The sequence below is a fragment of the Phacochoerus africanus genome, chromosome 1 (assembly GCF_016906955.1).
Source record: "Phacochoerus africanus isolate WHEZ1 chromosome 1, ROS_Pafr_v1, whole genome shotgun sequence".
Taxonomy (NCBI): domain Eukaryota; kingdom Metazoa; phylum Chordata; class Mammalia; order Artiodactyla; family Suidae; genus Phacochoerus; species Phacochoerus africanus.
Genome location: NC_062544.1, coordinates 198305051 through 198330259, shown reverse-complemented (window position 1 = coordinate 198330259; position 25209 = coordinate 198305051). Strand labels below are relative to the sequence as shown.

At 35.2% G+C, this 25209-nt stretch overlaps 1 protein-coding gene across 9 annotated transcripts in view; it reads left to right on the top strand.

Moving 5' to 3' along the window:
- PEX5L (peroxisomal biogenesis factor 5 like) overlaps nucleotides 1–25209 on the top strand; it is a 251334-nt gene that overhangs the window by 131155 nt on the left and 94970 nt on the right. For 3 of the 9 annotated variants that reach the window (XM_047787035.1, XM_047787053.1, XM_047787066.1), the window contains 3 exons: nucleotides 5883–5987; nucleotides 16020–16131; nucleotides 24638–24832. In XM_047787035.1, the coding sequence (XP_047642991.1) occupies nucleotides 5883–5987; nucleotides 16020–16131; nucleotides 24638–24832 (412 nt within the window). Of the gene's footprint in view, nucleotides 1–3522; nucleotides 3589–5882; nucleotides 5988–16019; nucleotides 16132–24637; nucleotides 24833–25209 lie in introns of all 9 variants that reach the window. The other 6 variants (XM_047787060.1, XM_047787075.1, XM_047787044.1 and 3 more) reach the window with 5 other exon arrangements.

Below are 25209 nucleotides of genomic sequence, written 5' to 3'. Positions count from 1 at the left end.
TGGAAGTTCTATAGTAAAATTTTATTAGAATCACTCCTCATTCATCTCAGAAGACTTCACAGGAAAGGGGATGGTTTAGAGAATCATCTGGAAACAAAACAACACTGAAGGGAAAAAAAGGACAATAAGAGAGAAAGATATGGAGAATCAACTAGATTCTCTCCTTTTAAATACCATGTGTCATTATTTTAAATAGAGAGGCATCAATTTCTTTATTCCAACTTGACTGCCCTTATTAAGGAATCAGAAATCACATTATTTCCAGTAATAAACAGATCACTGAACCAATGGTGAATTTGTTATGATTTATGAATTTGACATATGAATCTAATTAGGACAGAATTCTGTCCATGCTTCCCAATTGTTTACATCTAGATCTGTGCCTCCTTTGGAATGTTTAGAAACAAGGGATGATTGGAGTTCCCATTGTGGCTCAGCGGAAATGAATCTGACTAGCATCCATGAGGATGCAGGTTCAATCCGTGGCCTTGCTCAGTGAGTTAAGGATCCGGCATTGCCATGAGCTGTGGTGTAGGTCACAGATGCCTCTTGGATCCTGCGTTGCTGTGGCTGTGGTATAGGCCAGCCACTACAGCTCCAATTCGACCCCTAGCCTAGGAACCTCCATATGCTGTGGGTACAGTCCTAAAAAGACAAAAAAAGAAACAAGGAATGATCAGTATGCTCAGATTTAGTTCTATTTGTACCACCTTTAAAATATACAAAACATTCTATTGGGGGAAAATGAGTTAAATGTTACTGTGATAGAACCAGCATGGTTTGAACACTATGTGTTGGGACAAATCTATAACACACTTAACTAGGAAAGGACACAATATGATATGCAGAGATGGCCAGCATTCAGGGAACATTGCTCTGACATTTTCCAGTGTTTGAAGAAAAGCTTGAAGAGAGCATGACACTTACCATGACATTTACCTTCCCTAGTGCAGGATTATCTTGGCTCTGCACATGAGAGACAAGAATAGCCATCAGAAATTAGCCTTTTTGTGGCCAGTTTTCAGCAGATACATATAAGACCAGGGTCCAGAATTTGTGAGATATGTAATTTTTTAGCATATACAATACTGAATACCATTTCATTTCAAACAATGTTGCTAAAATGGTCTAAATGGCAGATATTTGCTTACATGTATTTATACATAAAGAAATATATGCAGTACATTCATACTTGTAAACTTGATTGTAGTTTGTCTATCCTTAAAATATTCATCCTAAAAAAACTGTTTAATATCCAATATCAGAAATATAAATTTTGGGTGGAAAATGAGTGAAAATGTTAAGGCTGCTATTTTTATTTTCTTGTTTCTGCTTTTTCTCAGTTTTTGGCAACAGCATATATTAAATTTATAATCAGAACAAAAGGAAGACTATTTTTTAAATTCATAAAGCAGCTAATTTAGGATTAGCAGAGATACCTAGTATTGTGTCTTTTACTTTTCCCCTAATTTAATGTATATACATTTCTTTTGTTTAATATCTCTGATAAAGAAACTGTGTGTTATTGTTGATAGATTAAAAATAATAAAAATAATTTTTAAGTTACAAACTCCATAGTAGCAGTAATAGAATCTGTCACTAGAAAATTGCTTATGAACAGACTGTATAACCATGAAATTAATTAATTTCATGTACCCAAAATGGATCTCAGGAAAATCCTAGTAAAGATGGGATTTAATAGCATGGAATTAGCATTTAGTAAGAATTAGAGAGATGCTAAAGCTTATAGGCCTGTAAGATCTACAGACTAGGAAAAAAAAAAAAAGTTTGTACATGAAATGCTTTGGCTCGTTTTCCATGGAGATAAAAGAAACAAAACACTTTGTTAGAAATGTGCTCATGGGTGAAGTTTTGGGTGTCAGATTCTTATTGACCACTGCAGACTGAAGAAAACGTTTCTCCAAAATGTCTGCTTAGATCCACATTTTGCAGTTATACGGAGAAGCGGTTGCTGCCCCAAATTGAATGGGACCACTGAAACAGCCTGCCTTTAGGGCAGTATGTGAGGATGTCTGGGAGAGCCCCTGGCCTCACAGAGACCGATGGAGAGAGAACAGTGTGGTGGAGAAGGATGCACACAGACCAGGAGGTGGGTCTGGGTTCCGTCCTGGCTTAACTTTGAAGCCTTGACCAAATCATCTCTGAGTTTCAAAGCCCAGAAGTGTCTAGCAAAGATGATAATACAGGCAGAGCTCTCATGAGATCAAATTAGTAAAAAACTGTAAAACACCTCGCAGAATTCTCATCCCACAGTAGCTTCCCCAAATAGTTTAGATCCTTTCCCTGTGGGACAGACCTGCAATCAATACCTTCACAACTGAAGATTATCTGATAGCTTCATAGCCTGATAACCAGCCTGAAAAGATTCTGTGACTTCCAATACTTTCTACTCTATTCCTTATATTCTGTTAAAAAAAAAATTGTGTTTTCTTAATAAATATTAATGTCCCTTGCTATACTCCCTGTGTTTCATTCATTTATGCCTGGACATATGGTAGAAATTAATTAAAAAGACCATTCCCAAGAATAAGAGTTTGTTAGAAAAGCTATTGTTTTATATATTTCATTTGTGGAGAAAAAACAACAAAAGAAAGAAACTTTAAAAAATCAAAGAATTCTCTACAGCAAATCACAAAAAAGGAGACATTTCCCCTTATGCTAATATTGTTTTCCCAGCAGTCAAAAATATCTCAAGAGATTCAATAAGGAGATGGAAAAAGGTGATTTTGAAGTATTATTTGAAAAGAAATAGGCTGAAATAATTGCTGGAGGGTGTCATGATGTGATAATCAACTCATAAAGTTTCACTGTGCTTTTCTCTTAAGGATAGAATGATGTAGAAGCATACTGGCTCAGTGTAATCTAAATCCATTTATATGCTTGAGTGCTTGAGTCAGGATGTATTTTCTTTTTGCTATCTTCGTGTTGTTCCAAATAACAGATTAATATTGACCTTTTGGTATACTTGTATTTAGAAAATTGAGCTTGAAGTTTGGGTAATTACGTGTATATATTTCTCACAATGTTTTAAGCCACTGAATTCAAAAAAGGGAAAAACAAAAACAAAAGCAAAAACCTGCATAGTTGTATTACTGTCAGCCCTGCAGAACTGCTGATAAGCCATGATAAGCCAAGTTGTATAGTTTTATGAATTGCCAAATCAGTAATCAGCCAGGTTCTGAATTCTAGAAGCATTATCCCACAAGATAAATGGACAAGTCAGAATTAACATGGCTTGATTTTAAGGTACCAAGTGGAAGTGGTAATTCAACCCAGGGAAAATCTTGCTTTGATAAATGAGCGCATTCATGTGATCTGGCAGTGGTTTTAGATGCTTTATATGGAGCCATGGAGATGTCATGTGGCGGACGTTCCTGCTCTGTTCTTGGACTGTTTCACACTTGTAAAACAGCGAAGCTCATGGGGTACTAACTCAAAAACAGGCTGTAAAGAAATAAAGTTGCTAGCAGGCACTAACCTGGGTGTCATGACTCTTTTCAGGTAGTAGGTGTAACCTTGAAGAAAAAGTGGCACTGTCTTCAAAAAAGTGACCTGACCCTGGCTTTGGTGGGTTTTTCTGCAAGAAATAAAAAGCACCGCATGTGTTTATTATACATCCTTTCTAGCTGACCACTGCTTTGTTCTAGAGTTCAGCATGAAAGGACTAATTTTTGTTTTGTTTTATTTTTGTTTTAGTGAAATGGCATGTCCGTTGCTAATTCTAGCTATTATAGTTGCACATGTGAAAAATAACCTATGTGTAGTTCATAGATTGGTAGCATTTCAAATAAATGATATAATGAAAAATTGACCTGAAATTTTTTGAGATGCTTATCAATTGACACTTTTTTTCTTAGCCCAAGGAAAGAGTCTGAATTATTATTTTTTTAATTATTTTTGTAACATTAGATATGTTTTTTTAAGTATATTAGGAATTTAAATATAAGCATGCCACTTTGTTACTGCTGTATTATTAAACTTCTTGGAGCATGGAAAGAATTCTTCACAAATGATTTTGCTCTTTTGAAAAAAGTAAGCTGCAAAAATAATTGTTAAATTATATTTAGTCTCTAAATGAGTGTAGCTTATAAGGGTATCTGAGCATATAGTATGTATTTGTTTCATCCAAATAATTTTTATATTTCGGAAAAAAATGTCAAATTGTTCAACAGTGCCATAATAAATCTTTTCTCAGAATTCAGAATTGTATGTATCTCTATTTTAGGAAGTTGACATTGCTTCTGTAAAGGAAAAAACTGAAATCGTTATGCACCCCAATTCATTATGCAGTGAACCATTATTTCCCTTTGTTCTTCCAGAAGTTAGTTAATCTAAGCATTATGCCCATATAAACTTGTCAGAATACATATGAAAACTATTACTGTCATATCTGCTAAATAAAATCTCTAATAGTTTCTATTTCATCATAGATATATCATCATTTAATAATGCTAGTTCTTAAGTTAAAACCAAAGAAACAAACTTTCAGCATTCTAAAGAGATTCGCACATCTTTAAATGTAGTTGTTATACAGAAAGTTCTTCTTTGTTACAGTAAATAAAAGCTGCCACTTGTTAATTTTAGAAAGGCAAGGCCTGAGAACATGGACAATATTTTGTTTCCTAGAGTGCACCTACCTTCTAAACACTTAAAGCCCTGTGCAAACCAAAGATAATAATGTGGTTCTATACTTTTTTGTTGCATAGAAACTATCAGGATTTATTAACCTCCAGAGTTAATATTGACCCTAGCTCTTAAATCCTTTTTGGACAACAGACCCCATATGTCCATTTTTGTTTCTTTGCCTCTGATATCTCTGTATGCCACATTTGTATTTTAAGTAGATTTATGACCGTCATATTTGCACTTAGTATAAAATGGTTTTCTCCAGGGAGGCTCTCCCCAGAGACCAAAGAAAATAGAAGTTTTTCTTTTTAAAGTGTTTAAAAATTATTTAATTTTTACATAGTATGACATATTGCTGTTTGGGTTGGGAAGATGATATTTTGGTTTTTGTTTTTCCCATATGACATATCCGCTCTCAAAAACTTAATAATCTGGTAAACTAAAACCACAGAAAGCCAGTATGCCCTTTTATAGTCATAATTATGCTTGCATGAGACCAAAAAATGTAGATATCTGTATATCAGCGCCTCAGTTACTAATCATCCTTTACTTACATCTAGATGGATGAAGTTCTCCAATTAAAAGACATTTCTAAAACTCTATTAAAATGCTTTGATCTCAAGAAGAACATGGAAAGTTGCAAATCTTTTTTCATACTACCTCCACAAAATAAACAAGCTGGGTGAATTCCTGTGAAATAAGGCCACTGAAAAATTTTTAGAGGTTTCATGATGCATTTATTCTTTGTGCCTAATCCACTCAAAAATGACAGACTCCAGAGACCACCCAGCAAAAGCCCTCTGTGGGAGTGAAAGACCCTGATCCTAATCCCTATCCCAAACATCTGTCATTCAAAACATTTAGGGCCTATGTAGGAATAATTTATAAATGAACGTAACAGGCAATCCATTGTGTTTTTAAATTGATAAGGTAAAAATTTTGTCATGTCATGTAAATTGCCTTAAAATATATTATACATATAAAATACTATGTTAAAATTAAATAATATAATATGTCAGCTGTAAAGGTGAAAAAGTAGCTAACTAAAAAGTTCACAAATAATCTTTTTTCAGATTTTGTGTGTTTTCTCCTCAGCCAAAAGCCTCAAGATTCACTCGCAGCAGCCTGCCTCTTCTTTTATGTTGGATTGCTCTTTAAACATTAGAATATCTTGTGATAAATAATAAGTTAAAGATTTCTCCTGACACAAGTCATTGTTGATTTCACTGTTATAGGGAAAAGGCTCTAGGGCGGCAGATAAGGCTGTTGCCATGGTGATGAAGGAGATACCGAGGGAGGAGTCTGCTGAAGAAAAGCCCCTCCTTACTATGACATCACAGGTGGGCAGACCCTTAGAAGGTTCCTGTAGGAAGCTGACATATGTTAATATATCAGACATTGTGATTTTTTAACTAGAAAAAAAACATTAACTCGATCCAATTTTTAAAAAACACAGTTTCAATGAAACAATTATTCAATATAAAATGAAAACCAAAATTGCTTTTAAAAAAAGGAAAATTCCATCATTTAGTTACTTATTCGTTGATAGTAATTTTCATTACTCAACTTTAGTTTAAAAAAGAAAAAGAAAATGTACGTGCAAGTAAACATGTTGCTTCTTTATAAAGGAGTCTTGTTAACAACTTTGGGAAAGAAATAACAATTCAGCTAATGGTACATTTGAAAAACAACAACCAAAAAAAAAAAAAAAAGAAGAAAGAAAGAAAATCAAATTCCTATGAATAAATACAACTTATATTGTATACATATGTCAGTTTACCAGTAGAATATCTAAATTTTATTAAATGTTAAATATATTTATGTTGTGACTATGCATACTACATATATGTCTATACATATTTATGTGAATAACTAATTTACAGGAATGAGCCAGAAGTCCCTGAGTCCCCATGCAGAAAATGGCATTTGTGACCCCTCTTCTACTTAGTGACCTTGACAACAAAAAAAATCATCTCTATTAAAAGCACATGAGAGCCATTTTCAGCATTTATTTTAACAAGTGTAGAAAAAAGTTTGCATTTGTATGCAAAGACACGCTGAGACTGAATCCTGTATGTCCTCAGGGACTTTTGAAACACCCTGTAAAATTCACATACATATGTATAATATACTCTCATCACCACTCTGTGGAACTATCAGTTTTAAATTCTTAAATGCAAAATATTTTTACTTGCATTTATCTTATAATTTAGATTAGATTATTATCTTAAACATTTTTTCCCGTAATGCAATAGTAAATGCAGTGATTCAGTTCTAATTATATGAACATGTCTAGAATTAGAAAATTTTAAATTTCTTATGAAAGGCATTCATAGCAAAAGCTAAATTATGGCAACTTATTTTGAGAATATCATCAGATCACATCCCCAGCTGCTGCCAACATGTGGGGGTTTATTTCATTTTAAACATTGTGTTGTAAGTAATGAAAATTATAACAACATATAACATCAAAATTGAATAATAAAAAAGTTATTAAAGATTCCCAGGACTTTGGGATAAATCTTATGTTGTGAGGTTTTTTGGGGGGTTTTTTTGTTTGTTTTTTTAATCCAAAACAAGAGATGCTCCTCCCAATGACACATAGCAATAGTTGGAAAGGAATTTGCTTGATATTTATCAAGGACTGCATTCTTTATTCAGTTTACAAAGCAAAATATACACAATTTTACATTGGCCTCCTGTCCTTTGCAGAATCCATTTCCAAAATATACAGTCCACAGTTCCTCAGGTGAATGCTATGAGAGGTGAGAACTGCTTGGAGTTCTCAGCTAATGGCAGAGCCATGTACATCAGTAGATAAGACCTACCCAAATTTGCAATTGACATAGTTGTGTTGTAACATATCATTTCAGGACATCACAATTCAGGACAGGCTCTAGTGCCCAAAATGCTTTTTCTTCAAAACCATGCATTGCTGTGTGCTCTCCAGCAATCCTTTTCAAATGTCCAAAATTACCACTTTAACCTAAACTTGAATTTAAATTTAATGCAAAATAATATTTTTTATTTTTTTAGTTAGAAAAGAAATTGTGATTATTACCATTTTCTCATACTCAGAACATCTGTGTGTACCAAGTTCCTTCTTTAATCCCTTTCTAATGTTGCATTAACTGTTTTTAAAAACTAGTTACAATTTACTGCATGAAGATGATGTAATGCTTTCTCTGATGCATCATATTCTTTTTGCATCCTGGCTAGTTTATGAATCAGCAAATGGAGAGTTCTGATTCATAAAATGCAATGCACCTATTGTGTTGATAATTTTATGGAATTAATCCAGTGACAACCGTGATACAATTATTTCTCAGTCAAATGTGGTTTTATTAGTTAATACACTTTTTCCACTATACACAAGTGGCTTCTTCCCTGCTATGCACCAGTGGCGTGCACAAGCCAAAAAGCAGCAGAATGATCTGAAAAAGTGAGTACTTCTCATGGCAACCACAGCATCCAACCTGTGTACCTATCATACCACATTCTTAATCGTTATCTTGTGTGAATGTATTAGTGTCTTGAAACATGTCTGTCCCTTGTCTCCTGTAAAGCCCCTATGACATAGTGCTACATTCTGCAGGATACATTGACTCATCTGCATCACTGGTATGTCCATGCCAGCTGCTCATTCATAATTCCAGAAACCTCGGAAGCTAATTGCTGCTCTCTCAATAATGTCTTCAGGATAATCATAATTGATAAATACAGAATAAGTCCTTGAAACACTTAGTCCCTACCTTGTTTAGTAACGTTCATTCCACAGATTAAGTGTAGAATAATTTATATTGAAGCATTTTTACATTATGTGATTATTAGGATCACTTAGAGGAGTTTAGCCAAGCATACACCAGTCAAGTCATTTATCGTGCATTGAACAAATTGAACAAAACAGATGAGCTGGCTAAGTGACCTGAACTCAGAAATCGCTGGACCCCTGAGAACTGCTCTTTTTGTTTCAATTAATTATTAATTCTGTGATAAACAATATGGCAAGCCCTTCATAGAAGCTTAAGTTCATGCTGTGCTACACTGTAAGTCAAACAGTATGTAAACAAATGTGCATTGATGAAAGGTTTGAAGGGAAAAAATATGTGAACCATTAAATTTTGGAGGAAACAAAGAATTCCCAGACCTGAGCTCTTTAATACAGCAGCCACTAGCCATACATGGATACCTCCCAATGATATAGGCTGTAAGTATAAAATACAAACCAGGGAGTTTCTGTCCTGGCTCAGCAGTAATGAATCTGGCTAGTATCCATGAAGATGCAGGTTTGATCCCCGGCCTCATTCAGTGAGTTAAGGATACGGCATGGCCATGAGCTGTGGTGTAGGTTGCAGATGCGGCTCAGATCCCATGTTACTGTGGCTGTGGCGTAGGCCAGCAGCTACAGTTCTGATTCAACCCCAGCCTAGGAACTTCCATATGCTGCTGGTACAGCCCTAAAAATAAATAAGTAATAAAATACACATCCAATTTTGAAGATTTAGTCCAAAGAAAAATAATGTAAATTATCATATTAATAGCTTTTTTGTTGATCACATGTTGAAATGATAATACTTGGATATATTAGACTAAATAAAATATGTTATGAAAATTATTTTCGTTAGGAGTCCTTCTGTGGCTCAGCAGGTTAAGAACCCAATGGTGTCACTGCTGCTGCTTAGGTCACTGCTGTGGCACGAATTCAGTCCATGGCCTGGGAACTTTCATGTGCTGCTGGCACAACCAAAAAGAAAAAAATTATTTTCATCTATTTCTTTTCACTGTTTTTAATGTGGCTACTAGAAAATTTTAAATTACCAAGCTTTCATTATATGTCTATTGAACAGTACTACGTTAGGCTGTAAAAGTATTTTTTTTTAATCCTGTTTGAAGATAGAATGGAAAACTACCTGCCAGAAGATTGAATATATCATAGAAAAAAGTCCATTCTTCTTTATGATAATGAAATTACTTTAGTGAATATTTTTCTTTAGTAAGGAATCTTCGGAAATTTTCATTTTAACTACATCCTGTGGTACTCTTTTAGCAAGGTATTAGCCCATTCATTTTTTTTTTTTTTGCTACAAAGCACAAAACTCTGTGTTTTGTGCCTTGAAACTTAAAACAATTGTTCCAGACCTCTTCTCGTCAAGGGAATTTTGTTTTGAAAACTCAACCTTAATATCTCAATATTGATTTAATTTTGTGTCTGAGAAAGATAAAAAGAGTAATGTCCTTGATTGGAAAAACATTTGCAAGGCTGCTAAATATAGTCTTGTTTGGGTTTTCTATTACTAACTTGAAACAACTGCTTTGATTATATTCTTCTTCCTACCTTGATGTTAGTACTACCCAAGCTGTAAATGGTAATATTTGTTCATTTCCCCATGAATAGATTCACATTTTATATGCCTAACTATACTGTCAGAAAAATATTTGTAGTCAGTTGGTTGACATTTAGATCAAGTCAGAGTTGAAAATTATCATATAGTTATCTTTTACAAAATCCACTAGACCTCATGTATAGAACTGGGAGTTGGGGCAATACCATTAGCATTCTCATAAGAAATTAATTTTGTTGCGTGTTATAGTCACCAAGACTAATATTCAAAGGCTGGATATTTAAGGGATGCATGATAATGATTTAGCTATCTTGTCTTTTCAATGGATTGAGTCAGTCCACTTAGTTTTAATATGATCACTATTTGATAGGCTTTGCACACACTTCTAAACTTGGACAGGACTAAGAAAGCCATAAACATGGTTTAAGTATAAAATTATAAACAAAAACCTACTTAACAAATGACACTTCGAATCAACAGAATACAAATAATAAAGGAATTTTCAAAATTCATAAAGATATCTATTAAAAGCATATCTATTTTTATTTATATAGAAACAAAACCTTAATTTTTCTGTTATTTATGAGATAAAAAGGAGTTATATATTTTATAAAATTTTTAAATCAACATCACAAATATGAGATATATGTCAACTGTTTTTTAACTTATTAGCTTCAATGTATTAACTTTTAAAATTATTCTTGAAGTACTAAAATATTTACAAATAAAAACAGAATATTTTACTTTAAACAGCAGATGGAGATCTTCAATCTGAAGTATAAAATTATAGAATGAGTTATTATCCTTTACAGACTTTGTTTTATTTTCTAAAACGTATTTTGGTTTGAAGTTAGTTCTTATTGATATGTTATCACAAACTTCAGCTCTATATTTTTTTAATGAAGCACCTTAGCAATATATTGTGTAAAGAAAAATAAACTTAGACTTCAAAACAAGTTATGTTTAATGCGCTGGAGCTTAAGTAGCAGGCAGTATTTAAAAGCAAAATATTTTCATTCATCTTGATTAAAAGTTCTCTTACAGCTTGGGTCATATAATCATTTAATTTTTAACATTTAAATTAAGGCTATTTCAAGTTGAACTAAAGCAAATGAATTTTTAGATAGTTTTAAAAGAGACAATAATTCATTAAAGCTGGATCATATTGTCGGCATTTTGTTCAACACTAAGCACAGTATTGATATAAAATACTGTGGCTCAGTGGTGAACGAACCAGACTAGTATCCATGAGGACATGGGTTCAATCCCTGGCCTTGCTTATTGGGTTAAGGATCCAGAGATGCCATGAGCTGTGGTGTAGGTCAGAGAGGCAGCTCAGATACCAAGTTGCTGTGGCTGTGGTGTAGGTTGGCAGCTACAGCTTTGATTCAATCACTAGCCTGGGAACCTCCATATGCCATGGGTGAGGCCCTAAAAAGACCAAAAAAAGACAGAAAAAAAAAAACCAAATTGGCCACATCAAATGATCAGTCTAAGTCATGGTAAATTGAAGGCATTTGACTGAATATTTCATTTACAATCTGTGATTATAGGGAAGATATAAAGGTTCAATAGTCTTTTGAATTCTAAGTGACAAGAAGCCCCTACATGCAAATTCTCGCCTGTCTTTTTACTTCTGCTGTTTTCTTTTTGTTTCCATATCCATTGACCATTAAGGGTTTTCCCTCAAAATCTCTGAATTTGAATCTCTGATATAAAATTCCCGAGTGAGGTAGGGGTGTTATGTCCTGAAGTGTTACTGGCCTCCCATTTGCATTGGCCCATGTCCTTCTTCCAAAGATGGAATGAGGCAAGTCCATGCCTTGATTTCAATTTTTCTCACTAGACATTCACTCTTTGCATTTTTGACTTGTTGGTAGAAGCTTTGCATATGGAAACGTTCCTTCAGGTACCTGTAGGATTCCAAGCATTTCAATGACATGACAGTGGGGAAAGTGGAATTAGGTATGTGGTTTAAAATCTTCCAGGAAATTAGTAAACATTTATGAGGACCACTAGCCTCTCTATGAGTTGATGAAACCAGTATGAAATTGAGGATGTCCCTACAATCATTCTTTTACACAATTCACTGTTTAGTTGCATAAAATCGGTCGATATTAATTAAACTGCTACTGTGAGATACAAAAATAATTTAATAAGGTCTCTACTTCAAAGAAGTCATGTCTAGTGGGAGGAAAACAGATAAAACTAAGGTTATAAAACTAGGTAAACATGGGAGCTTAGAGCTGCTGTAGGATGGCACTCTGCTGCCTAGCCATTTAGACAGTTCCCAATGCGTTGATAAAACAGGGTCCTACAAAAGAAATAAGAATCTGTCACTATTAGAAAGGCCTTTAAACTAATCTAAATATTGAGAAGAGGACAAAGAAAGATAATAAAGAAAATTTTTAAATGTAAACAAGTTGAGACAAAGGCCTTAGCAATTAATGAAGTAGGTCATTTAACTCATTTATGATCATCTGATTGGACCAAAATAGCAATCACTCCAACTCAGTTATTTAAAAAAAAAAATGGAAACCTTTTGACTCACATTTTATTATTTTTAGAACATAAATGAACTCTGTACCAAAAAGATGAAATGAGGTAAGTTCATAAAGTATTTTTAAGCTAGAGGAAGTAATTCTAAGAAATAATCAATAAGCTATATCCTACCAATGAATAAAGAGAAAATAAATAGCATTCTATCTGGAAGTAAAGCTTAGGGGAATTATTTGGGAGATTCAGTTCAGTTCGCAATATTCCTTTATGAACCCAAAAGGTTTACTTATTCTCAGGTCACCATAGAAAAACCATAACTTTGTTTGAAAATCAGAAGAGGGCATGTGAAAAGCTAGCTTATCTATACAAATATAAATAAAATGGGACTTGGTATGGATAAAATAATAATTCCTGCATTCATATGACCAAAGATACGGTTCAAAATTGAACTGTTTGAAATAGGTATTTCCATATCTTTCAGTTTCTGCAAAGTCACGGTCCAGTTTGGTAGCCAATTACTGAGCCCCTCTTACATGAAAACATTCTATTTGAAGTTATGGAGGATATAAATATGAGTAAGACAGAGATTCTGACCTCAGAGCTTATAAGAAAATTTTTTTTCATGATATCTCCTGTTTCATCTTCCATGTATCAAACAAAACCAAAACACCTTCAGTTCCCAAATTACCTTTCCATGCTATCTGAAATCTGGCCCTTCATCTTCTTCACCCCGAGCCCCACCACTATCCCCTACTCCAATCTCAGCATTTCCTGACAGCTAAGCTGTGTTCTTGCTTGAAAAGCCCAGACTCACAAAATAATGTGATGTTTCCTCTTTGATTTGTGTCTGTGGAAGAAAGTCTCAGGAACAGCTCAGTTATAGGAACAGGACAGACGGAACAACTCCGTCAGTCCAGGAGTGATATGTGGTCACAAACAAGATATTCAGTGTGGAAGAAACACTGACTTTATGAGGCAGAGGATTAGGAAAACACTGGAGAAGCCATGTCTTAGTCCTGGGCTCCTTAGGGTCTCTCTGCACAGTCTCCTCTTTAGTGTTCTTTTCTTTCAATGCTGAGGAAATCTGAGTGGTAGAAGTTTTTTCTCCAGAAAATAAGTCTGAGTTTAATTGAGGGGAGACACTCAAAAAAAAAAAAAAAATCCTGTGACTTCTGAGAAAGCAAACTTGCCTTCACAGAATAGGCCTTTCAATTAATTGTGCCTTTTCCTTTGCATTTCCATTGAGATGTTATGTGGAAAGGTCTTACTTTCTCAAATTCTTTTATCGAATGTAGACTATAATTTGTAGTGTTTACAACTAAGTATCAACATAAATCTAATATCCTGGTCTTCTAAAACTATAGGTAATTTAAGTCTATTCCACATATCTACTCACAGAGCTGTGATTTGGAAATAAATTATTAGTCCTTTTATTTACAGAGGAGTTTGTGTCCAAGTTAAAGAAAAATTGTAAGGGGGCTTTCATGGAATATAAATCATACATATCTTTACGTAATAATTGATATTTCTCAAAACCATGAATAACAATAAATTTTCTTATAAAATCAGACTTCTTCAGAAAAATAATGATTAACAGAGTTCTGACATCACACATACGTATATATACATATTTTAAAGTTGAAGTTATATTGAGTTTTTGTAACTTTTTCACTTTCTGCTAGGTCAATAAGACCTAGAACCAGAGACGAAGTAATCAGAATGTACGTCATAATAAATGGAAGCCTATTACAATAAATTTTATGAGTATAGTGTGGTGCCATATTTAATGGTAACCTTTATCTTCCACAATGTCTATAGCACAGCAGAATCCAGCTCTCATTTAACAGCCATGAGAATGACAGTCTGGAGGTGGGCATTGTTGCTAAGTCAGGACCACATCATTCCAGTGCTATCATACTAGATGGGTTCATGACACTAAGCACATATGGCTAAAAGGGCAAGTTCTACCAGGAAGTGTACACTAATGTATGGGCCTTTTGGATACTGTTGGGTAAATACAGTTTTTATAGGAACTAACTCTAAATGAAAAATAGATCCTGGAAAACTATTCATGTTTTCAGAAGAGCTGGCATAAACCATGGCATTTACAAAACTCAAATATATTTTATCCTAGAAGCATGAAAGGCTCAAAGTCCCTCAACATTAATAAATATTTCAATATAAATAAGATAGATTCCAAAAATGTTCAAATTCAGAAAAAAAAAGCAGAAACTCAGAGTTTCATTCATAGATTAAAAGGGTATCCTCAAAAAAGTTATGACCAAAACAGACCTCAATACCAAAGGTGCCTCTTTGTTTTCAGCCTCCAAATGATTACTGAATGTTTCCATATTCCTCCTTCAGCAATAATAGAATTACATTTTTTCTTCCGATATTTACCATTATTTAGGTCTGTTGCCATCTTCCATAAACTCTAAGCTGTAATATCACTAACACTGTGCTAGAAAATAATCAAGTGAAAGTGAGTCATATAAAATATTTTGATTTGGCAATACTCCAAAACACTTCATTTGTTATTTTATGTCTCTTAAAGTACAGCCTTGCAAATAAGTATTTTAAAATCTAGAGGGGTATTTTTTGGCACATCTTTTTTCTTATAACAAGTAGAAAACTATGTGGCTATGCCCATTTTAAGAAAGCCAATAAAAAAACTCCTGAAAAACCAAGACATTTAATTTAGGGACTAACCACTTGTGTATCCTAAGTATAATTTTTTCCTTAACCATAGAAACAGAACTTAAGTATGTTTGGGTTCAAAAGTGTTCAGAATAGCAGAAGGTAAATAGTTGGCTGCCACTGATAAAGAGACACAATGAAAAACAAACTGAAAGATTTCTGAAATTAGAAAACAAGCCAATGGGGAAATAGAATGGAATTTACAGAAATCTATTTTACATATAGCTTTTCACAAACATCCCTATTGGATACCTGTGCAATTAATATAACAATATTTCCTACTCTCTCAACATAATATTTGTTATGTACTACAGAATCTCTCAAGGAAATGTAAGGAAGGGTGTGTGCCCTTGGGTGACTAGAGCTTTTTAAGAGAGGGAGAAAGAGAGCATTTCTTGGCACACACAGATCTTGTCTTGTGCTCTTAGCAGATAGCACCAACTGACCAGTTCCAACCAGAATGTGTCACCTCAAGGTCTGAAACCACTGTTCTAGGTCTCAGTAGGAGTGGGATTGGCCATTAGGAACTGTGATTGAGTAGATGTCATCTACGTAGTGAAATGAGAGAATAATTCTAAAACTGTTCTAGGAGGAGGGAAAAAAAAAAAAAAGCTTGAGCTTTAAAAACTGAAGTTGGCTGCATCAAAAATCTGATAGTGCTCAAAGGCTCATTCCCCATCCCTTGGTTTTTATTCTTTCTTGCCCCTCCCCCTTTATTTATTTATTTATTTTTGGTAGGCTTGCTATTCTCATTTTGTTGCAAGGCTGCATTTTAATCCATCTGATTCTGCAGTTTGACAAAGCCCTTTGACACCTGTGTTCGTTTGTTCTCAGCTGGTGAATGAACAGCAAGAAAGCAGACCCCTCCTGAGTCCCTCCATCGATGACTTTCTCTGTGAAACCAAATCGGAGGCAATAGCAAGGCCAGTAACATCCAACACAGCCGGTAATTCTTTCACTTTTAACTGATCCTCAAGTAGAGTTAATTTTCGCTGTAGAAAAATGCACATTTTCTTTCCACAGTGCATTTTAAGTGGAGAATAATGTTTGCAACCATTATTAGAGCATATACTTTAGAACATATACTGTTCAACATAAACCAACAAATCCCTTTTCTTTATATAAGAAACTCCAGTGTATATTACCCAACCAATTTTGCTGAACATTAGAGTACCACTATTAGCAATGAATCATTTTTCAATGCCAATTTTCATATTAATATCTTCACATCTCAAGTCACAAAAGCATCTATCTTAAAGTTTTTCAAGGTCTATCTAGAAATATTTTGAATGACAAAAGTTCACTAAAATAAAAATATAGGCAACCCCTTTAAATGGATTGAAATAACTATTAAAATGTCCTAGAGACTTGGGATATTATCAAGACAGTTTCATTTTTTCTTGTCATATAAATGGGTTACTTGCTCCTTCTTACAACAATTTGTTTGAACATCATTCTGAAATTAAACATATTCAAACAGTAAGCTATCTGTATAGGCACTAATAAGTAGTCATCCAGTGAGGGAATGTAGGAAGCAGGTGGTATCAATCACAGTTTCTCCAGCCTCCTCTGCACTTCCCAGTTCTCACTGATAGGAAAACTAAAACACTTAGGAATGGTCCACCCTGAGGCCACAACAGGAGTTTTGACTCAAAAGCTACTTTTCATCTTCTAGGTCTGCGGCAGCCTTTCTGTACTCATTTCATTCAGTCAGCATTCACATTTAAAGGCATGCTGTTCAAATAAGAATAAAAGAATAATGTCCAGAATCAAAGAACAGAAGTTATGTTGGATTGAAAGAGAGAATTTAATGGGGAAAGGAGAGGATAATTACATACTGTCTTGTTAAGTTTATTTAATTTCCCCATCGTGTTGCTGTTTCCTGACATTGTTTTATTATACTTTCAAGTAAGTGAAGAAAATCATAGGTGAAGGAAATTGTGATTTTTAAGAAATGCTAAAAATTACAATAAGTGTATCTAACACAAGATAGAAGCATTTTATGTGGGAGTGTAGTCTACAGTCTCTGGAGTCAAAACTTCGTGATTTCCAACCCCAGCTCTGCCACTTAGCGGCACTGTGTCCTTGGGCAAGTTGCTTAACTAAGTCTATTTCCTTGTCTAACAATAGAAAGATTTCTACTTCATAGGTTGCTTGGGAAGATTAAATGAAGCAATCTATGTAAGTGCTTAACACCGTGTAAGCTCTAACAGATGGTAAGATTATTGTGAGATATTGGGTGAAAACAGTACACCCAACACTTTCCTTTTCAAAGGCATTAACTTTCTTTATATCACACCAAAGCAATCATTTTCTAAATTCAACTGTCACTTTGCATAATCAAGCAAATAAAATTATACTTGTTATATTTTAGGCTGGAAATTAAATAAATTCAGATATTATCAGATCGGCTTCTTCCTTCTTACTATGAAACTGGAGCTCACCTCTCCAAAACTGAGCTATCCCCAGACAAATACAGAGGAGCCTGGTGTCTCTAAGTGCAGGAAAATCCATGAGAATGGGATACTCTGAAAAGCTCCTGCTTGGGAGCTGCAGAGCATAATTCTCAGACCTTGATTCTAGTATCCTCTGCAATTCTTAATGATGGTAAAACTAAATCATTTAGGAAGGGCCCTCCAGAGAGAGCAATAACAGTCAACTCAAAAGCTGCCTTTCACCTTGATTTTTCTAATACATAAAAGAGAGACCTGTGAAATATTGGAGAAAAAAATCAAAAGAATGTGTAATTTCTTGTGATCCCAATACCTGCAGTATTGCCTTCTGTATTAGTTTCCTAGGACTGCCATGACAAAATACCACAAAATGAGTGTGGTACACAACAGATTTATTATCTCACAATTCTAGAAGTTCAGAATCAAGGTATCAGCAAGACCATGCTCTCTCTGAAGTCTCTTGGGAAGGATCTGTTCCAGGATCCTCTCCTGGTTTCTGGTAGCTCCTTGGCTTTTGGCAGCATAACTCTGATCTTCACATGGCACTCTCCCTGCAAGCATGTCTCCCAGGATGCGTGTTGGTCTCTGGGTCCAAATTTCCTCTCCCTATAAGGACACCAGTTGTATTGGATTAGGGGCCCACTACTCCTATCTGACTCATTTTTTAACTGATTGCCTCTCCAATGACCCTATTTCCAAATGAAGTTGCATTCTGAGATACTAGGGGTTAAAACTCCAACCTGTGAGGTTTTTGGGGTTTTTGGGGAGAGGGAGGGAGTCACAATTCAATATATAACATCCTCCAAAGTAAGAAGTCAAGAAAACCGGTATGTTGAGACTGAGTTTTTCATTTCTTGACCTCAGCATTCAGTGCATCTGAGTCACATAGATTTTTATGATTAAGGAAGACTCCTGTTAATAGTATGATTTTTTTAAATCTTAAAAATATATCTCAAGGCAAAAACACTATATCTTTGTTAATCCCCAAGAATTATGGCCTTTTTTTAAATTATTATAAACCCACAATTTATATCTCGATATGCAACACAATTCATATTATTACACATTTTTATTTTTTATTTATTTATTTATTTTTGTCTTTTTGCCATTTCTTGGGCCGCTCCTGAGGCATATGGAGGTTCCCAGGCTAGAGGTCAAATTGGAGCTGTAGCCGCCAGCCTACACCAGAGCCACAGCAATGCAGCATCCGAGCCGCCTCTCACCAGAGCTCATGGCAATGCCAGATCCTTAACCCACTGAGCAAGGGCAGGGACCGAACCCGCAACCTCATGGTTCCTAGTCGGATTCGTTAACCACTGAGCCACGACGGGAACTCCTTATTACACATTTTTAAAAAGGAAAAGCTTTAGCATACAAACACCAAAATTCTGATGTGGTCCAATGATTTTATAGCTAAGGTTTCTGGGCAAAAGCTATCATTATTTTCTGTCCAAATCTGTAATAAACAGTAATTTTACATGGAATGTCATTTTATAGATAGTATGAAATTATATCATGAAATTAACGTTGTCATTGAACATTGTCTATTACATCCCATTATGTACATTTTTAACTTAAGGAATGGATAGTAAACAATCTTGGAGTAAAATACAGGAGAAAACTTGTTTCAAATTGTACAAAGTCAATCAAGTAGAAATTTGAAGGACCTTGTATTAAGATGAGAGGCTGTCGTTCTTGGCATTTTCTTCCAATGAAAAAATAAAACCATCTTGACAACTCCTTAAATATATAAGGAATATACTTATATAATGTAATACAAAGTAAACAATATAGGAATTATTTATTCCAAAGGTTAGTCAAATGACAGGTTTTTTCCTTCCACTGACCCTAAAAAAATACATCAATCTACTACCTAACAGAAGTTCTAGATTATTATTTTGTTCTTAAGTATTTCAATTTTTTTTTAAATTTCTGTTTTACATTAAGATTAACTTTTAGAGTTCCCACTGTGGCTCAGCAGTAACAAAGCCTAGTATCCATGAGGATGTGTTTTCGATCCCTGGCCTAGCTCATTGGTTTAGGGATCTGGCATTGCCATGAGCTATGGTGTAGGTTGCAGATGTGGCTCAGATTTGGCATTGCTTTTGATTCAACGCCTAACCTGGGATCTTCCATATGCCATGGGTGTGGCCCTAAAAAGATGAAAAAAGAAAAAAAAGATTAAGTTTTATCATCCAATGATGTTTACTTCAAGCTAACTTCAAGCTGATCAAATAAGGATGAATTCCAATTTTTTTTTTTGCCATTGACATCTTAAATTATCTTTAATTCATCTGCAATCTAGAGAGATTACAAGCTATTTTGTAGATAATTCCTTGACCCTTTCAAACTGTATCCCTGCATGGTAGGTAGGCCAAGATCATTGCTAATATCCTTGATTTTTAAATGGCAAATAAATATGTATTATACATAGATGCAATATCAAATGTTCTGAACATAACTAGAAAATAGATTTTTTTTAAGATATTAAGCATATTATAGGACAGGTAGTTACTGTAAAACTTGCAATAATAGCTTCTTGGTCTATAATCTCCAAAAAAATCTAATATATATCAAAGTACAGGAAAGACTCTTCTAAAGAACAAGAAGAACAGGGTGCCCTTGGTTTGCATTTATCAGTCTACATGATAATCTAAAAAAAAATTTATCCATAATCTTGAACTATTAGGTGGACAATTACTATAGCAGAAACATTTCTTATGCTCTAAAAAAATAATATCATTCCTTGGTGTGGGTCATGTATATATCATCAGAGACCCTTGTATATATAAGAGAAAAGCTTTCCTCTCCCATCATAGCCCCTAATTAAGTATCTTAACTGCAAAATTAGTGTAATGTTTTTCCAAATATATTTTTATGAAGCCCAAATATCCATGAACCCAATGGCATGCCTCTTGAAAAACTTAGAAATTTGCGAAGTCACTTTAATTACGTATTCCAATAAAAAAAGGCAAAAGTTGGTTAAATTAAGTCCAGGTTATCTATTTGATATCACTGGCAAAGGATTTTGCTTTGTAAGCATTATATTAAAGAATTCCATGTGTTCTGGAATGGGAGAACAAATTGCAAGTTTACAAATCAGAAGATCCCACAAGCTCCTTGTAGCACCTTCTGTGACGGCCCTAGTCAGCGCTGTCCCATCATCTGTCCTCTCTGACCTGTCCTTGTAGCTTTTTTCCTTTAGAGAAAGTCACTAAAAGTCTGCAGCTCATTATTCTGTAGTGGTATTAATAGCATTGTACTTACCATTAAAGTATCAAATCAGAGCTTCATAATAGGTGCTATTTAATCCTAACTGTTCTAAGCTGCCTCACCTCCCAGGGCCCAAGTAATCTAGTATTCATAAACATCTTCAGTGCCCTGTGGGAGCCTTCCAGTTCAATAGGTGGCGATCTTCAATCAAGTGTCCTTGAGATAGATGGAAACAAATACTTATATAACATATTGCATCTTCTATCTTCAGGAAATTCCACCCAGTGGAATTAGGTTATTAAAAAAAAAAAGTTTCTGAGATTTTCAACTATTTAAATTATGCCCCAGGGAGTTCTTTTCATGGCTTAGCAGTAACAAACCTGACTAGTGTCCATGAGGACACAGGTTAGATCCCTGGCCTCACTCAATGGGTTAAGGATCCAGCATTGCTGTGAGCTTTGGAGTAGGCCACAGACATGACTCAGATCTGGTGTTGCTGTGGCTGTAGTATAGTTCCCTAGCCTGGGAACTTCTATATGCTATGGGTACGACCCTAAAAAGACAATCAATCGATCAATCAATAATGCCTCAGACTACCCAAATTGGAAAATAATTGATAGCTAAACAAAAAATAATCAAAGCCACATCAACAGAGCCAGCACATTGCCTCTAAGTTCAGATAAAGTCTAGAGAGGAGTAGTGAAAAGCACAGGCTTGTGGGTGATGGGACTGTGTTTGAATCCTCGATGGACACTGACCTGCCAACTGTATTAGTTTTCTGTTGTTGCTGTAACAAATTGCCACAAATTAAGTGGCTTAAAACAATACAAATTTATTATCTTACAGTTATAGAAGTCAGCTGTCCTAAAATCAAGGTGTCAGGAGGGCTGCATTTCCTTACTTTTTCCAGCTTCTGGATGGAACCTAAATTGGTTAGTGGCCCCATATTCCATCTCCAAAGCCAATAGCATTTTCAAGCCTCTCTTTCTCTCTCTCACACACACACAGAGACACTTGCACACACGCAATTTCACATCCACCATAACAGGTGATTATTTTATTATTTTAATTTAAAGACATTAATTCTGGGACACAATACTTCATGTGCCTATTAACATCTTTAAAATCAGGTTAAGAAAACCAGAAGGCCAGACACCCTCTTCCATGCCAAGGTATGCTATCTCCAAAGCTCATGTGGTACAGTGAGACCCTTTATTTTTGTCTTAACTAAAGTGCATACACACACACACACACACACACACACTAAAATAAGATTTGTCTTTCTTCAGAAAGTGAAATGCTGCACTCATCCTTCTATGCTTTTGAAATTGTGTTCCCCAGGGACTCTCTCTGCTTCCACCTTGCCGTTCAACCTCCTAGCCACCCCCTTTATCAACTGGGTAACAAATAAGGCCTTTTGTGTATGCCAAGCAGTTGTTTCACATTTCCTGGGAAAAACAGAGAGCTCAAAACAAACATGGGAAGTGCTGAGGACAGTTTGGAGGGGGAAAGAACGTTACTGAGCCAAGTTTGAGTCCGTAATTCAGTCTTTTAGTAATGCATTTATTCTGAATGGTGAGAAACAGATATAGAATTAAATTAATACTCATCACTTATTATTCTGTAACAAATATACTTCCTATATAAAAGTAGACAAGTCCTATATAATTTGTTTCTAAAAGAAGTGTAGGAGCAAGTGACTAATTCTTAATTGTACAATTAGTAAAAAGGCATTCCAGAGTCCACTATCCCCTTTCTTCTGTTATAAGAAAATCATGGTAGGCCTAGAATCCTTGTCAGTGGCCTGAAAATTCCTATTTAAATATTCAAAGGATATGAAATATGTGGCATCCTAGCCTACCTTGGCTGCTTGCCATGCTTAAATTCTAGATATCAAACCAGGAAGCTGAGCTCTGAAAGCCACTTCTTCCCTCCCACATTCACGTACTTGCTAGCCACAAAACACTCCTCATAGCTCAGAGCATCTTGTATCAGAAAGTGGCTCCCAGCTTCTCAGGAAGTCTCAGACAAGATGAGCTCTTATGAGATGACACTTTCAGGCCATTTTATGATAAATTTACTTCATAGCATCTTCTATGGAACCAATATCCTTGCCTTATCCTCCATTTTATTCCCAGTGGTGTTTCCTCCTTCCTTTATTCCCGTCATTGTGTAGATCTGATTCGTGCCTGAAATAGAGAGGAGTAGGGAAAATAGGAGATCAACAAAAAGGAAAAGGAAAGAAAAGCATCACAAATTAGCCACCGAAGAATGGAAATAACACTTATTGAGTACCTACAGTATGCCTGGCACTTTACACATTTGATATTCAAATTAGATAATTTAATCTTCATTTCATACCTAAAGGACAGACTTAATTCTGCATTTTTCAGATGAAGACACTGAAACTCAGGTCAGGAAACTTACTCCAAGTTACACAGCTAAGCAGTGGTAGAGTTAGGTCTTTCCACTTCACCATTAACATCCAAATATTGTGATGTGTAATTGAAATCAGAAAGCAAGATTATTGAGAATAAAACTTGACATCCTATCCTAAGGATCCCAGAGGGATGGTTAGCTCATGAGGACAGTTCAGTACTAAAGAAATCCTGATTGTAAACTCAATTAAGCCTTGACCCTGCCTTGAATGCAAAGGGGAAATAGATGGAAGAGAGTTGAGATGTCAGTAAAAATCCATTTCCTACAAAGAGGAAAAGCCAGAAGATCAAAGACAAGGAGAAGGAACCATGTAATGGTTGCTGTAAATGGTGCCAGAAAGGTTAGAACAAGGAGTGTCCCTGTTTCTTTGGTGGCTTTCCTAAGCTAGCCAGATGATGAGATGCTAGGCCAGGAAGCCATCAAGCCAATTCAGAAACCAGCATTTCAGGTGCTGGGGCTGATAGAGAGGTAGGGGTGGAGGGGCCTTTTCTAACTGGAATTTTCCATTTTCTACAATGAACTAATCAGACACTGTTATTTGAACTCAAGAGGGAGTAATGAAGAGTTACAGAACTTGCCTTTTTAATTCTCATTTGCCTAGTTTGCATTTGAACAAATTATTATTTCTACCTTCATTAGAGTATTTAACACAATGTAATCAACCTGCTGTGAAGTAAAAGTGTATCCATTTTATGGTTTGTTACATTGAAATTTAAATTTGCATATTAAACAACAAAAGCATTAACATGTGTACCTATTCATCAACTATGGATGATAAAATACCTCTCTAGTGTGAGCCCAAACAGCAAGCCGTTTTCTGATTGAACTGCTTAATTAAATAAAAGATGATTAACAGCATCCCTTTATAACCTGGATTCTTTAGTAGTTTGAAATTAAAACACAAAGATATTCAGAAATTTTACTAAATCTTCCTCATCACTGTTTTGCCAGCATCTCTCTGAATATGATAGAATTACACTGCTCTAGAAAAAAACTGCACTCTAAAATAAACCTCTTTACAAAGAAAGCGAGAAACAATAAAGTAAATAGTACCTGAGCTCAGATTCAGTTTTATCATTTTAATTTCATTCAAACCTTCATCACTGGTGAGGCTGGTCCAAGGTCTGTTTCGCAGATTTGTACTGTACCCAGTAAAGGAGAACTTGCAGCAAGCTTCCCACTCTGAGTACAAACTGTCTTTATAAATCGATGGCGAGCTAACTTAATGTGGTGCTTCTAACCTGAGCTACAAACACAAAATTATTCTGTACCCAATTGAAACCTATTTTTTAAAAATAATTTCAGAGAAGTGAGTAGGCTTAACTTAACCTCTTCTGTATCTGATAGTATTGACCACAGGCTTAGATCTCCTTGACCTGAGTGAACCAGTATCTCAAACCCAAACCAAAGCCAAAAAGTTGGAGGCCTCGTCGAAAACTTCATCCCTCAAGAAAAAGGCTGATGGATCTGACCTCATCAGTGCAGACGCTGAGCAGAGAAGCCAGGCTCTCCGAGGCTCAGAGACGGCATCCTTAGACTTAGGTAAGGTGATAGCTTGTGTTGGCTGCTGTTCATCCTTGCCTCAATACAACAAGGAAATTCTACAAATGACCACAAAACCATGGGCAAAGCAGTAGAAAGATGAATTCTGTGTAGGAAATTGGGCAGAACATATTTCTTTATGCTTAGATTAACAGTTGAGTAGTTCAAGTTTGCAAAACTGGTATAGATTTATACATTTATTTACTCAATTCAGGTATATTGAGTTTTTGATAGATGTCTTGCACGGTAATAGGCACTAGAGTTACAATAAAAATAAGGCATGAATATTGCTATCTAGGAGGATTCGGTCTAGAGAGGAAGAGAGTCTAGAAAGAGAGAGAAAACACTAACCCAAGGTCCAGGAAGAGCCAGATGGA